Below are 13555 nucleotides of genomic sequence, written 5' to 3'. Positions count from 1 at the left end.
TTAAGATGCCATTATTAGTTAACTAAATTACTATGTTAAAGTAATACCATGCTGTGTATTTTCAGGACACATGAAGACACTGAGGATGAAAACTGTACCGGGTCCAGTGGTGATGATGATGAGGGTTTGGAAACTTTTTGGTATAAATCTTCCCTGTCATGCTGTGGAGAGTTCACTGGTAAGTTACCACCAATATCCAAAATTTGGCAGGTATCTGATACAGGCCAGACACTTAGAGGAGGCACAGACCATGTCTGTGATGCTGTACTCCATACTGATGTTGATGCATTGTGCAATCTTAAGTTTGATTCTAGAAGTGCTAGACCTCCTTCAGACAGGGCTATGGAAAACAGCGAGGCCAGTTCCTCCTCCTCTTCTGTACTGGATACATCCTAGCTGGAAGAATTTGCCTTTGTTTCAGAATAGCTCAAAACCTGATTTCTTCAAAACCTAGATTTCTGAAGTTGTATTGTATCTGTTTTCATTTAATACATGCCTAGACTTCCAAAAAATCTAAAGGTTCTAAGATACTTGAAATGATATATAACTATATAAAGCTGGTTTAGCAATGCCCTCCCTCCCCTCAAAGATGTCCATCAATGCTACTTGTGGTGAAGACATTCAGAAACACCACTGCTGCTAGCCCCAGGCACCTAGCAGGTGCGAGCTTTCAGAAAGTCTAATATATTAAACTTTGAAGATAAGTTTCTTCATTTACTTGACACAAAGATGACGGAAACAGTTCTATCAAGAACTTTGGTGAACATTCAAGAACACATGGACAACTGGTGGCAATTACAATATTTGCATCACGGTGATCATTTTTGATACCTATTTTTTACAGTGACTAAAAGTCACCTTGTTTTCTCACTGTAGTTTTACCTTCAGTGTACAGAGCCAGACATCAGCATTTTAGATACCCTCTTCAGTGGAAAAAACTCAACACAAAATGTATGAACTCAGCACTTTATTTGATGAGTGCAAGCTCACAATTAGTCCTGATTCATTTTCTGAAAGAACCGAATTCATAAATAACAAGTTAGTAGTAATTTATTTAGAACGTAGGTGACTTAGAGCTCAGGTCCATCTTGAATCCACATCCCAGTTTTGTTTTTACAGCTCATCAAGAAAAGGCGTATTTCCCAAATCTCCACTAGCTGCCATTGATTTCTTCCCACTGACAAACTTCTTTGCAGCCTGAAAATAAACCAGAAAGATGGATATAAGGAAATATTCACTATAACAGAGTTTATCTTGCTGCTCATAGCCTCAGCTTCATGTTATTAAAACAAACAACAAATCCCAACACTACTGTAGTACTTCATCAAATAAACAATTTTCCTTTTGCTGTCTCTAAACTTACTTGCTTCTAAACCAGCTCCTTGTTACTTTATAATCTAAACAGGACTGGCAGAATGACAGTTGGATATAAAAGGCATAAACTCTGAAAATGGTTATTCCTAGATTTATTATTACACCACAAGATACAGTAGATCTCTCCTTACTACTAAAGCTATTGCTAGATGCTACTGCAACACAAATTAGTGATGACTGAAAAAACAAGTTTTATATCTTAAAATTTCCCTTTCTGATGGATTTCTGTATGAAGTTTGCTTCAAGTACAAGCAACAAGATAATCTGGAATAGCAATGCAGTTACATCAATTTATCATTGAAAGCCTAATTGTTTATTATGCACACCAAATATTCCAGGCTCAGGAATCCTAAAAGCCTTGACACAGAAGTGCCTGTACTGGCACTAATATCAAGTTTGTCACAAATACTAGTTGGCAGTTTTCAGTAAATTTAAGTGCAGTAGGTTAGAATTTCACATACTCCCAGCTACACTAGTTTTACCGTGTATTGGATTGAAGGGTCTTCTGTTAATAAAGTAAGCAAAGACATCAAAAGATAGGCAGCTGGGATTTGTAACTGGGTTGCTGTTTGGGTTTGTTTTTTTTTTTTTTTTTTTTTAAAGCTGGTGTGTGTGTGTGTTTATAAACACACACAAATGAGCACCAGTGTTGTATTAAAAACCTTACACAGGGATTAAGGAACACCTGTGGATGCCAACACCACATACTTACATTCACAACATCAGCAGTGGCCACAGAGTCAATTTTTTGAGCAACAACAGATGGTGATGTGTGTGTGCCAGAAACCAATGACTCGGAGCCAATTTCATTCAGTAACCCTTCTGCAGTCTCCACTGACATCAAATAGGTGGCTTTCAGCCGGTTTCTGTCATCAAACAAAGCAGCAAGGATGAGTGAGCATGGAAGTCCTGTTACTACCTTCCCCACTGCCCCCGTAAGTACAAGGAGTTTTTTGTGCTTTTTAAGTTTTCAAGGTTCCTCTCCATTTTGAAAGGTTTTTCTTTTCAAGTATGGAGGAATTCTGTAGTTAGGGAAGAGGCACCACAAATAGTCCCAGCAGGAAGACAACAGGGTACTTGAACACCTACTGCCTTGGAATGATCTCTGGCTCAGGATTTGTTTCGGTTTGAAGTAACTAATGCAGGTACCCCAGGAGTTAGACAAACTAATCCATCAAGTTTAACAGCTAGATTTAAAATTGATTCCGGTTTCTGATCAAAACCAGATGTAAGCAGTAGAATTTTGTTGTAAGAAACAAAGCAGCAGTGAATGCAAACAGTTAAGCTCCTTGTGCAATAGTTCCATGTTCTTTCTGTTAAAAGACGGCAACTTCATACTGTTTTTTCTGTTTCACGCAGTCTCACTGCTACATACAAAAATCTTATTTTTATAAGCTAGTCCTTGTTTTTTAAAAGACAAAATGGCAGAAAATGGTTTATTCCAACAACACATGATTAAGTAGCTTGGTATTTTTACTGAATTGCAAGAGTTTGCAAATACCACTGACCTTGAATTTGGTTTTGGGGTATTTATTTTTGACCACTAAAGGAAAAAAAGCAATATAGAAAATATGTGAAGCCATTCCAGAATGGAAACTCAAAAAAGAGAAAAAAGCCATAGCACTGTAACTCCCTAATACCAGGCAGCTTTGTCACAAAAAACCCAAAACAAAACCACAAAACAAAAACCAACGCACAAAACTAATAACGCACAATATAAAGGTCCAGAATTCGTTATTTAGCTACTAGTGACTAAGGCACAACCAGTCGTGTCCAGGCTATCATGTTGTGTGCAATCAAGCTTTACATGGAGTCTTGTAAGTATTTTATATATGCAACAGTCAATATTTAATTCTGCTACCTGAGTGAATCTGTATGATATTGCTGTTTTGCACAACTACGGTTTTAGAGGCTCAGTGCAGTTTAACTCTACTTGGAGATCAAGCACCAACTAACGTGCACAACCCTCTAAATCAGAAACTCTAAAACTTTGTTGGTATTACTGCATCTCTAATAGTAATTTTCCCCCATCTCAGATATTCCTAGGGGCATGCATTTTGAGCACTTGGATGTAACATCACTAATTCAGTGCTTTACACTTGCAGGCCCTCATTACTAATATTCTTTGAAGATGCAAAAGATTCGTTAATATAATTGTTTTGGGAATTGCTGCAGTGCGACTGTAAAGGGAATTATTTAAATAATGCAATTTAGGATTCTAATTTAAATACATCTTAATACTACAGAGTATGATTGAAAAGACAACATCTGCTGATACTTGCTAATTTCTTACATTGAAACCGTTTTCAGAAAACATTAACACTTCTTTAGCAAGTTTTTATTAAGAAATACCACTAGCAGAGAATCAGTATAGCTTGGGGGGGGGGAAGTATTGACAGTGCTTCAGTTTTAACCGAAGAAAGCGAGCAGTTCCCCATGGAAGTAATTACAGAGCAACGATAAGCCTTACTGTACAGAACAGTCTAAGTGTTTGACAAATAGCTACACGTTAAGAAACTCTTGGCGACACACAAGACAGTTCTTACATGCACTTACTTTGCCTTTGTGACATCATCATCAGTGACACTGCCCTGAGCAACTGCCTTTACCTGGTTCAAAGCAGCTTTAATGACCTAAGGAAAATGAAATCATTTAAGATTTCTCCCTGCATTAAATTTCAACGTGTTATTTCTATTATCTGACATCTTAGAAACTTCAGGGGAGAGCAGCTGGCCACGTTAGGATTGTCTGCCTGGACTCAATTCCCAACGGCTTTACAAGGAAACTAAAACCACTGTAATAAACGCCCAAGACAGACACAAACCCCAATGGATTTAAACTGTAACACTGCATTAATTTGTACGGTCTCACTACTTTTCATGAGATTATTCACTTTCAAAAGCCAGCATGTTCCTCATGACATACTTAGGCTGACACATGTATCAGCAATTACAGTGGCAATTCAAGGTATTTTCCTAGCTCTGGTTCATATTAGGTGTTCGTACTTCCCAGAAAGCACGTCTCATTCCCAGCTGACAGAGCTCAGCCGTAACCGAACACCCAGCACTCTTATACAAGAAACCAGGTGAACTGACTTTTTTTTAGATTAATCAGTCACTATCTCAAATCAAAACACTAGTTTGAGGGTTATGTCATTAATACTTAAAATCTAATCAGCAACTCACCTCCCCAGCATTTGGAGCCTGGGATATGGTATAAACCCCAAAGAGCCCAGAATCAGAGTAGTTAACATTAAATGCAGAAGCCTGCAAAACAAATATTATCATCAACTCTTTCAAGTATCAGAACAACTCAGCATCAAACGTAGGAAAATAATTACTATTAGAATCTAAACCACTGTAATTCAGGAAGCTAATTCTGGAAGGCCTTCTCTGAAATACTGTAACTTGTGCAAGAATGAACTAATTAAGATTCTAGCCAGAGGTAGTACACCCTCTCAAAGGATAATATGCATTTTACTTAAAATATTAGAGTGCTGCAACCCTTTGAACTTACCTCGAATGGCTGGGTAGTTGCTTTAGCAATGCCCTGGGACAATTTGCTGGTAACATTGCTTCCCCTCTTAATAAGAGGTCCAGCACCTAAAACATGCTGAAGAACACTAAACGCATTTGCTTCTGCACTCCCAACAGCAGCTCCTTCTGTTACAATAGCAGCGTGGACAAGGCTATCACCATTCTGTTCTCTGATTTCTCCTAAACCCACAACAGAATAAAAGGTAATGCAGTGTTCAGTTAGAAACTACTGTACGTTCAGAGGTACGGAAAGGAAACATTTCTAGGCAAGAGTTAAGTTTCATGAGAGACAAGCCAGGATGTGAAGTTATGGCATGTCCCCTCAGGAAGACAGCAAGAAGCTGTTAATAGGCTGCAGGTCATTTTAAAAAAGTCCCTTACATTCAAAAATTTTCTTGCAAGCACAAACCCAAGTACCTTACTATGCCTTATCTGAACCTAATCCTAAACCATACACAGTACGAGAGGATAAAACTCAGCAAGCCTCCAGATAACAAATATCCAGACAAGCAGCGCACATTCTGTTCATTAATATTTATCCTGTTTTATAGAAACTGAAGTTATTCCAGTCAAATATTAAATGTTGGAAACTACTTTTTTCCCTTTGTCTAGAGTGATCCAATACTCCAACTAAAGAATAGCTGTTGGTATTAGTACAAGACACTGCTCTGAAAGAGCTAAGCATTGCTTTGTCTTTTATGAAAGGCTGATGATATTCTAACAGATCTTCCCTAAAAAGAAAGCCTACCACCACTTCTAGACAGTCCTTAATCTACTCTAAAGGGAATCTTCCCAAAAGTGCCAAGAGAAACCATGTCAGTTGTTTTTTCACTTTATGGAATAAATGCAGGTAAAGCTTTGTTGGAGATACAGGTTCAGTTTTATCCCAGAACTTTCCATGGTGGGGAATAATCCTCTGCTTATTTAGATGGGCGATGCCTCTGAACCCTCATTTCCCACACACAGCATTTAGTACAACTATATAGTTTTCAGTTGCAACTTTGAATAATACAATTATAATAAACAGAAAATCAGTCACTCAGAACAGACACAAGAAACACACTCACCCCCTCGATAGACAGCCTTGGCACTAGAAATACCAGCTCCACTTCGGATATTTAGAAAGTGCTCTGCAACTTGCTTTAAGTCCGAGTGCTTTACACCTGCAATACAACAGTTGTTCCAAGCAACGTAATGGCACTGAAAAGCTACAGCAGTTACGTGAGAGTGTTTAAAGTGTACCATAACATTTTACTTCTACAGAGAACTCTGATTTCTACAGTAGTTTTTCCCTTATGAATTGCAGTGTCCAATAAAGAACATACATACCTATTCCTACAAGAGCCATTCTTGCACTTGTGAAATGGTTCTGTACAAAATGGTGAAGCTGCAACAGTAAATTCACATTTTAGGGTATTTTGTATAAAGAACAAAAGTGGCAAGTGTGTTTCTGACATCCACTGTTCAGCCTTATACTTCTAAACACAGCAAATTCCAATGCTTCCAAAAGGAACTGTCTACACAATTAGCATTTTATGCATTCTCTGGTGGCAACCACAAAACATTTCCGTACAATACTTGCAGTTCATTGACAGCCTTCCTACCAACAGAAAGGCACTGACATTAACCATCTCTCTAACTATGAACATGAGTTCTGTACCCAATACTAAAAGCTGCATGGACATAAATTACTTTAACACCAGACTGGTATGATAGCAAATACTGACTGTATATTTACTAAATTAATTTTCTCTCTCATCCATCCTTAACAAAGAAACTGAAACAGATTTATAACACAACACAAAAATCCTACCTGTTCAGAAGTAATTTTTCCAATTGTGTAATCTGGACAATATAAAGGGTTTGCCAGAGCATTCTTATAAGCTGCAGCATGCAAGTTTTCCAGCACTCCTAAGAGGAACAAAGTTGCGGTGATGATGATTAACATAAGAGCCACTTTTAATGAAGATTATAACGAAACTAAATGTTATCTCAGTGATGCAGAGCTCTGCTCCACTTTAAGGACCACAACATCTGTGAAAGCAGGTCTGGAATAATCCAATACACATGGAATTTTTCATCCAAACCCTCAGGCAACAGAATCCGGTCTAAGAGCTTTTATCCTTTTGTAACTTATTAAAAAAAAAATCTAATAACTTGCACATGCTCCACACTTTTTAGCCTCAACAGCAAGCTAAAAATGCAATCCATGTTTGGGGGAGCGGGAACAGCAGCAAACAAGAACAAACCCCAACATCCTATTTAATTATCATCATCATCTTCACTGTAGGCATCCCTTGTTCTTCAGCTTGAGAAAGAACAGGCTGTTTATAGTATTTGTAGCTTTGTGTGATGTCTCATCTATCTCCCTATTCAGATGAAGGATGCTAGTGCCTTCAGTTCTCTTCTCATTAGGTTCTTCCCGCATCCAACAGCATTCTACTCACTCCTGTTTGATATCCTCAAAAATTCTCAAGAGAAAGATGACACTTTCTTCATAGTTCTGATTCTGAACATAACTGTAACTGAAAATATTAAATTACTATGAAACCAACCTGTAGTTGATACAAGTTTAAAAAACAAAGACTGTTCTTGATTCAGATTTAAAAAAACCAGCAGCACTTCAATGGAAGCCAGAGATTTTCCGAAAGCCCAACACTGTGTTGCCATCTTTCCCGGGTTAAGAAGGTGAGCGTGCTTCAGAGCGTAGTACAAATGAAGTTTATTGTGTAAAACTACCTGGCTGAACTTGAATGACTACAGTTAAGTAACACAAGATATATTGGAATAGGCTTGGTTTGGCCAAGGCTTTGTGTTTGCTTTTTTCCTTTTTTTTTTTTTAAACCACACAAACTTAAATTTATAAACCTAAAACTGGAATCCATTTTCATTGTAATGAAAATACTGTTTTTATACCAAAATAACCATAGAAATTCAAGAAGTCTTTTGTAGAATACTGGTTCCACATCAATGAGTCATACCTAGGTATTGTTTTCAGAACATAAGCTGCTGCAAATATATTGCCAACAACAGTCATGACTTGCATGTTCTTTGGTTGTACTTCAAAACAAGAAGGTAAAATGGAAGCTGTCAAGGAGAACAGTGTAAGCAGTCTTCACCCTGTTACTTGCTAAATGTTATTATGCACAGGCTGGAAAAACTTGTGGATTTATTAAAAAAAATTCTATAACACCACAAAGACCATACCTATCAACAGGAAAAAGCTGAAAAGTGAAATAGTCCTGTGACAGAGCAAAAGGGAAACTCTGGTTTTCGTTTATCATTTTGAAGGAACTCCCACGGAGCAAATGCAGTGGATCAGAAAATACACTTACCAACTTGAGGATTCTGAAACGCGATTGCTTTGTCAACTTTCAGTTGCGGCTGAATATCAGTTACTTCCCATGGTCTGAACTCTGGCGCTGTGGTGACATTAAGAAGGTACTCCATTACTGTGTCACTAGAGAAAAAAAATTACAAAGGCATTAAACACAGCAGAAGTAGCATGTATTTCTTTTGAAGCTGAAAGCAATTCAAACTAATCTGTAAGCAACACATTAACAACAAAATATATCACTCGAGCCAGAGCAGCTCTCAGCACTGCTGTACAAAGTATGGGAATGCAACTTCAGTTTGGCAGCATTTTTATGCTCAGTACCATGATACAGAAGCTGAATATTAATACAGTAATTTATTGATTTACTATAAAGACATGAAAATACTCATTACTCCTACCCTGTAAAATAGCAGGTCTTTATTACAGAGCAGTTTGTAAAGAATGCAGTAATTCAGTTTACAGCATATCTAGATACCTACACATAGTCACGCAGGCATTCAACAGAGTAAGTCATTTTCTCTCTTGTTGAGTACACACTAAACGAGAAAAAATACAAAATCCATTTCAGCAGAGAACACAGAATTGGATTTTCACACATATTCCCCATTGATTGAATTCGTCAGCAAGATACTGACTAGAAATTCTATATTTAGTTAACCTTAAATCTGCTCGAGATGACTGTTTAAATGAGTGATAATACACACACAGCAAAAAGACGTAACTGAAACTTGTATCTTAAATATTAAAGCAATAACAAGTGTCTTGTGACCTTCAGAATTTAAGATACCACAATAATTCAAGATAAAACAACAAATAAGGCTGAATAGCAAAACCTGAAGAAAAATGTGTGTATGTATTAAACAAGGCAATTTAGAAATTATTCTCTTTGGGCAAAACACAGTTGGTCTTTTCCATTTGCTTCAACACATTTGTGATTAACAGGAACAAAAAAGGGTACACTCAAGTTATATAAAGCACTGCTTTTAACCAAATTGTATGTAAAACATCTTACTCGTTGATTTCAAGATACATTGCAAGAAAGCAAGCACAGTGAGATCCCTCTTATTTCTCTTAGTCTTGTTTTCTAGGCTTTAAACTCTCAAATTGGGAAAGCCAACTACTGTCTGAATTGTTACCAAAATTGCAGTATGATGAGTGGTATCTACTCACAAAAGATGGAGGGAAAAAAAATATCTACAGACTTCAGGAAGTTTAGTCTTGAAGCCAGGAAGGCAGAAAGGACATTAAGCTTTCTGTGGACGAGTTACATTTCTTCCAGGTACACAACATTTACATATTGTTAACTGAAAAGTGTTTTTAAAATACAAATCATGGGTGCACTCTTGAACCTCAACAGAATGAGAAGTACAAAAGATGTTCCTTGTCAACATTCCCCATTCAAATACCATTACCACATTGAGCTTATCCACCTACATACTCTTATGCTTATTGTTCTAAGTTTCCTTTAGTCATTCAGCTTGTTTGCATCTTACCAAGACAGATTATCTTTATGTGTGGTTACAAACCTTAGGCTACCCCCAACAGCTTCAATGCCACGAGTAATCCGGAAAGAAGATGCTCCTTTAGTAGTCTATTTAAAAAAAAAAAAGAAAAAAGGAAAAAAAAAAAAAAAAGAAAAAAGAGCAACTTAAAATTCTAGCTACTTTAAGAACTGATTTCCTGAGGTTGTTCAGTGCTCAGGCAAAGATGAAACAGTAACTGTTTATTCATTTATACAAAAGCTATTTTGAGAAGTTGAGCCAGCTTACTGCACCCCTACTCCCAATCATTTCTATCATCCTCTCCAATTTTCCGCCTTTGGAAATTGCTCACATATTTGCTCCCAAGCCCCATTCTACAATGATCCAGGTTTGCTTGAATGTTTAAACAGGATTCTTTGAATTAGATAAGCTTGACAAAGCCAGGGCCTACACATACTGTTATGCTGACAGCAGTCTGAGGAAAGTAACTTCGGGCAGCAGTTGGGAAGGAGGTAATAAACAGCTGGAGTGGTTGGGTTTTTTTCCTGACCGAAACGGATGTGGACTGAACCCACACAACAGCAGCCAGAGCCCTGTCAGCGGCGCTGTGTAGATCTCAGCATCACCGCCTGGCTGATGTGCGAGAGGCCGTGCTTCCATCTGCCGCTGAAGCCAGAGACCAGCTGAGATAAACAGGACCACGGGGAACAGCCACAGCGGGTCAAGCCTGTGGGACATCCAGCCCAACATTCTGTACCTGACAGTGGCCACAGAAGAGGCTGGTTAAACAGAACATCCCACAATCCGTTCAATGGTGCTCCTGCAGTACTGACAGGAGTTACTCCTTTCAGCTACTGTTTAAGGACATGCTATCCATGATTCTTTTTTGAACCTGTCCATATATATCTGTCCCCACAGCATCTTGTAAAACCGATGCTAGACATGAACCATAAAGGGAAAACAAGGAGCTTAAAATATCTTGATGGCAATAGTAAGAAAAACTATTCAGAAACATTACACACACACAAAACTGAGTTTCTATCAGTCACCCAAATTAACTTTTACTGCAGCTTAAATAAAATGATTTACATGCATTGCTTGATATATATATATATATATTAGAAAGACAAGTAATTTAAGACACTACTGGAGAGCATGATTCTAAATAAATATCACTGCCTGTCTTCCAGGAAGCCATGACTTCCAGGAAGTAATCTCTCCTGCACTTGAACCAGGAAATCAAGAATAAATGTACATTGTTTCCCACTTTATGAGACCTCTTACATTAAATTTTACCATATTATTTCTTTTTGCTATCATAAACCTTCCACCGTTTCATCTACTGCCAACATAGTAACAAAGAGAACAAATACCTACCAAATTAGATGCAAGACGAAGTAAGTGAGCAGTTCCCAAGTTACTAGTGGTTTCATATCTGCTGCCTGCTTTAATAAACACGCCAATTCTTGAAGCTGGAGAAAAGTTTTCCAGAGATGCAATAACTAAGCCACTTGGTAATTTTGTGATCTGTATTGAAAAAAAAAAGTGGTTTAGCCATCCACTGGAAGCACTGTCACAGTTCTGCTTTGACTGAGTTTTAAAAAATAAATAAAAAGGAGAGAGAAAAATACCACTATTTGTACCGACCTCAAGTTCCTCAGACTCTGGAGATAATTTCACTCGTTCTGCAGTTGCTGAGGCTGCAACTTTAGGAGCTACTTTAAGTGAGTAAAGCCTCTTCTAGAGAGAAAGCATAAAAGAATGGATTTCCTGAATTAGTTCATCACATGTTCCATTATATACTGAAAAAGCAACTAATTTTAAAGTAGCAATACAATTAACGACTTCAAGGTCCAGAGTAAAAAACGTGATTCCCTTGTAATTCATCTGATTTTTTTTTGCATCACTGTTGGAACCCGTGCACTGACTTAAATAAGGTCTCTGGAAGTTCAAGAAATATCACTGTAAGAAAGCTTTTTTTTTTCTCTTCGCTGTTGTGCAGTGGGAATATCCACTGATACTATACAGTCTGTAGGTCCACTGCATAGCAATTAATTGAACAAACCGCTACAGCAATCCACATATGCAGAACACAACTTTGGAGATAAGTTTCTCATTTATTACGTGTAGGCAGTTCAACTCCTAAAAAGTCACCTCATGTCTGCACTGACGGCTGCATACAAAGGGGACATGTAAGAAAGTCCCTAAACTGCAGAGTAATAACCAGAAACAGGCCTTCAAACTGAAGAGGTGAACATTGCGAGAACCTTCCCTTCAGTAGCTGGCAACAGGAGTGACAAGACTATTGATTTCCAATAAGAAATGCTATTCCTTTCCAAGTTTCTTATGCTTGTAAAATAAATTTATTTATTACTCTTCTTCTCACATTAAAAAACCCCTCCTTTATTCCTATGCATCTTAAAGTAAAAACAGAGGGACTGAAGCACTGCTGCACTCACTTGTAGGGATCCCAATGACAGAATTCCCCTTGCTTTGCCACAGACTCTGTTCAGTGTATTTTGAGTCTAGGAAAAACTCCATTCTTCCCCCACCGCCAATATGTTAAGAAACCTAATTTTAACCTCAAAGGCTAATTACTTATAAATTACTAGTACATGTCTAAAATTAACTCACAAACATACTGTGACCCAGAAGCCATTCGCCATCCTGCTCGAGTGCATTTCTAGCGGAGACCCAACACAAGTGCCATTCCAGCTGTCCGCAGGCTCAACCAGACTTTTTGCAGCAGAACGAGCCCGCTGCCCCCCCGCGCCTCCGGGAGAAACCGAGCCCCCCATGCCAAGGGCACCACCTTGCCACAAGCAGCTGAAGCTTCCTCACCGAAGAAGGAGCCCCTCGGAGACCGCTCTGCCTCTCTCTCCGGCCAGACAGCGGCCCTGCCTCGGCGTCGGCTCCCGGACGAGACCCCGAGTAAAGCCCCGGCGAGCCCGTCTCCCGGCAGGAGCACCCAACAACGAAGCTCCGCGCAGGCCGCCCCGGGCCCGGCCCGCGGCCTGTCTGACCTTCACCCCCGCCGCCCCGCTCCGCCGTCCGCCCGGCCAGCTCGACCCCGGCCTTAGCCACCACCCACGTCCCTCGCCGACAGCCCCACAGGCGCGACCGCAGCCCGCTCGCCCGCCCGCTGTCCGCCAGCCCGGCTCCCAGCCCCGGGACCGGCAAGGGTCAAGCCCGCCAGCAGCCACCGGGGCCCAGACAACCGCTGCCGCCACCATCTGTGCCTCTCCCCCCACCGCGCGCGATGCCTCTATGTAGCCCTCACCGAGAGGGAACGCGCGACCACCGGGAATCCCTTCATCCCTCCGCGCCCCTCAGCTCGGCTCCTGAGAGGAGAACAAGATGGCTGTCCCGGAGGAAGACTCTGCCTTCCCAGCACACCCTGCGCCGCCTTGACTTTCTAGCGAGCGAATGCCCAAACTCTACTGCTTGTGCTTAGACTCCCGCCTTAAGGAGAGAGCGACACCTCGCGGGCTTCCGGGGCGGCGTGCGCATGCGCAGAGAGCCACCGCCTCCCGGTCCCCGGGGCGGGACTGTTCCGCCCCTCGGGCGCGGGGTCCCGGTGGTTCCTCCGGGCTGAGGCGAACCGTCAATAAATCACAGCAGACACATTTCGTGGCGTTCGCAGCCGCCTCCCTCGCAGCGGTGCCTGAGGCGGGGCGGCGGCGACAGGCGGTGCCTGAGGAGGCGCGGCCGTTCCCGGGGCACCGGAGCTCGCCTGGAGCCGCGGCGCGGCCCTTGGCCGTTCTGGCGGGGGGCGGGGGTGTCCGCCGTGGCCGTGAGGGAAGCGCGGCGTGGAGGGGGAGCTGCGC

The 13555-nt window shown here is 40.6% G+C and overlaps 1 protein-coding gene across 2 annotated transcripts; it reads right to left on the bottom strand.

The window, feature by feature from the left end:
- Positions 1-952: 952 nt before the first annotated feature.
- Positions 953-13079, bottom strand: UQCRC2 (ubiquinol-cytochrome c reductase core protein 2). Of its 2 annotated transcripts, XM_086472781.1 has the most exons (14): positions 13009-13079; positions 11376-11468; positions 11106-11255; positions 9774-9838; positions 8727-8783; positions 8246-8370; positions 6724-6821; positions 6240-6297; positions 5978-6073; positions 4891-5090; positions 4560-4640; positions 3931-4007; positions 2087-2240; positions 953-1197 (listed from the first exon to the last, which is right to left on the bottom strand). In XM_086472781.1, the coding sequence occupies exons 1-14, from the start codon at positions 13042-13044 to the stop codon at positions 1114-1116; spliced, it is 1374 nt and encodes a 457-aa protein (XP_086328907.1). In that variant the 5' UTR covers positions 13045-13079; the 3' UTR covers positions 953-1113. The 2 variants fall into 2 exon arrangements, with proteins under 2 accessions (XP_086328907.1, XP_086328908.1); XM_086472782.1 differs by lacking the exon at positions 11376-11468.
- Between the last annotated feature and the right edge of the window lie 476 nt (positions 13080-13555).

The sequence above is a fragment of the Leptosomus discolor genome, chromosome 14, assembly GCF_034619465.1.
Source record: "Leptosomus discolor isolate bLepDis1 chromosome 14, bLepDis1.hap2, whole genome shotgun sequence".
In the NCBI taxonomy this organism is placed as follows: Eukaryota; Metazoa; Chordata; class Aves; order Leptosomiformes; family Leptosomidae; genus Leptosomus; species Leptosomus discolor.
Note: the sequence above shows the minus strand (reverse complement) of the source record. Positions and strands in the feature narration are given on the sequence as shown.

Excerpts from the sequence above, each read along its gene's own strand:
- UQCRC2 (XM_086472781.1), bottom strand. The coding sequence starts at position 13,044 with ATGAAGGGATTCCCGGTGGTCGCGCGTTCCCTCTCG. Across the intron at positions 11,256-11,375 it reads CAGAGTCTGAGGAACTTGAG|ATCACAAAATTACCAAGTGG; the intron begins GTCGGTACAAAT and ends TTTTCAATACAG. Across the intron at positions 2,241-3,930 it reads GATGATGTCACAAAGGCAAA|AAACCGGCTGAAAGCCACCT; the intron begins GTAAGTGCATGT and ends GTTTGATGACAG.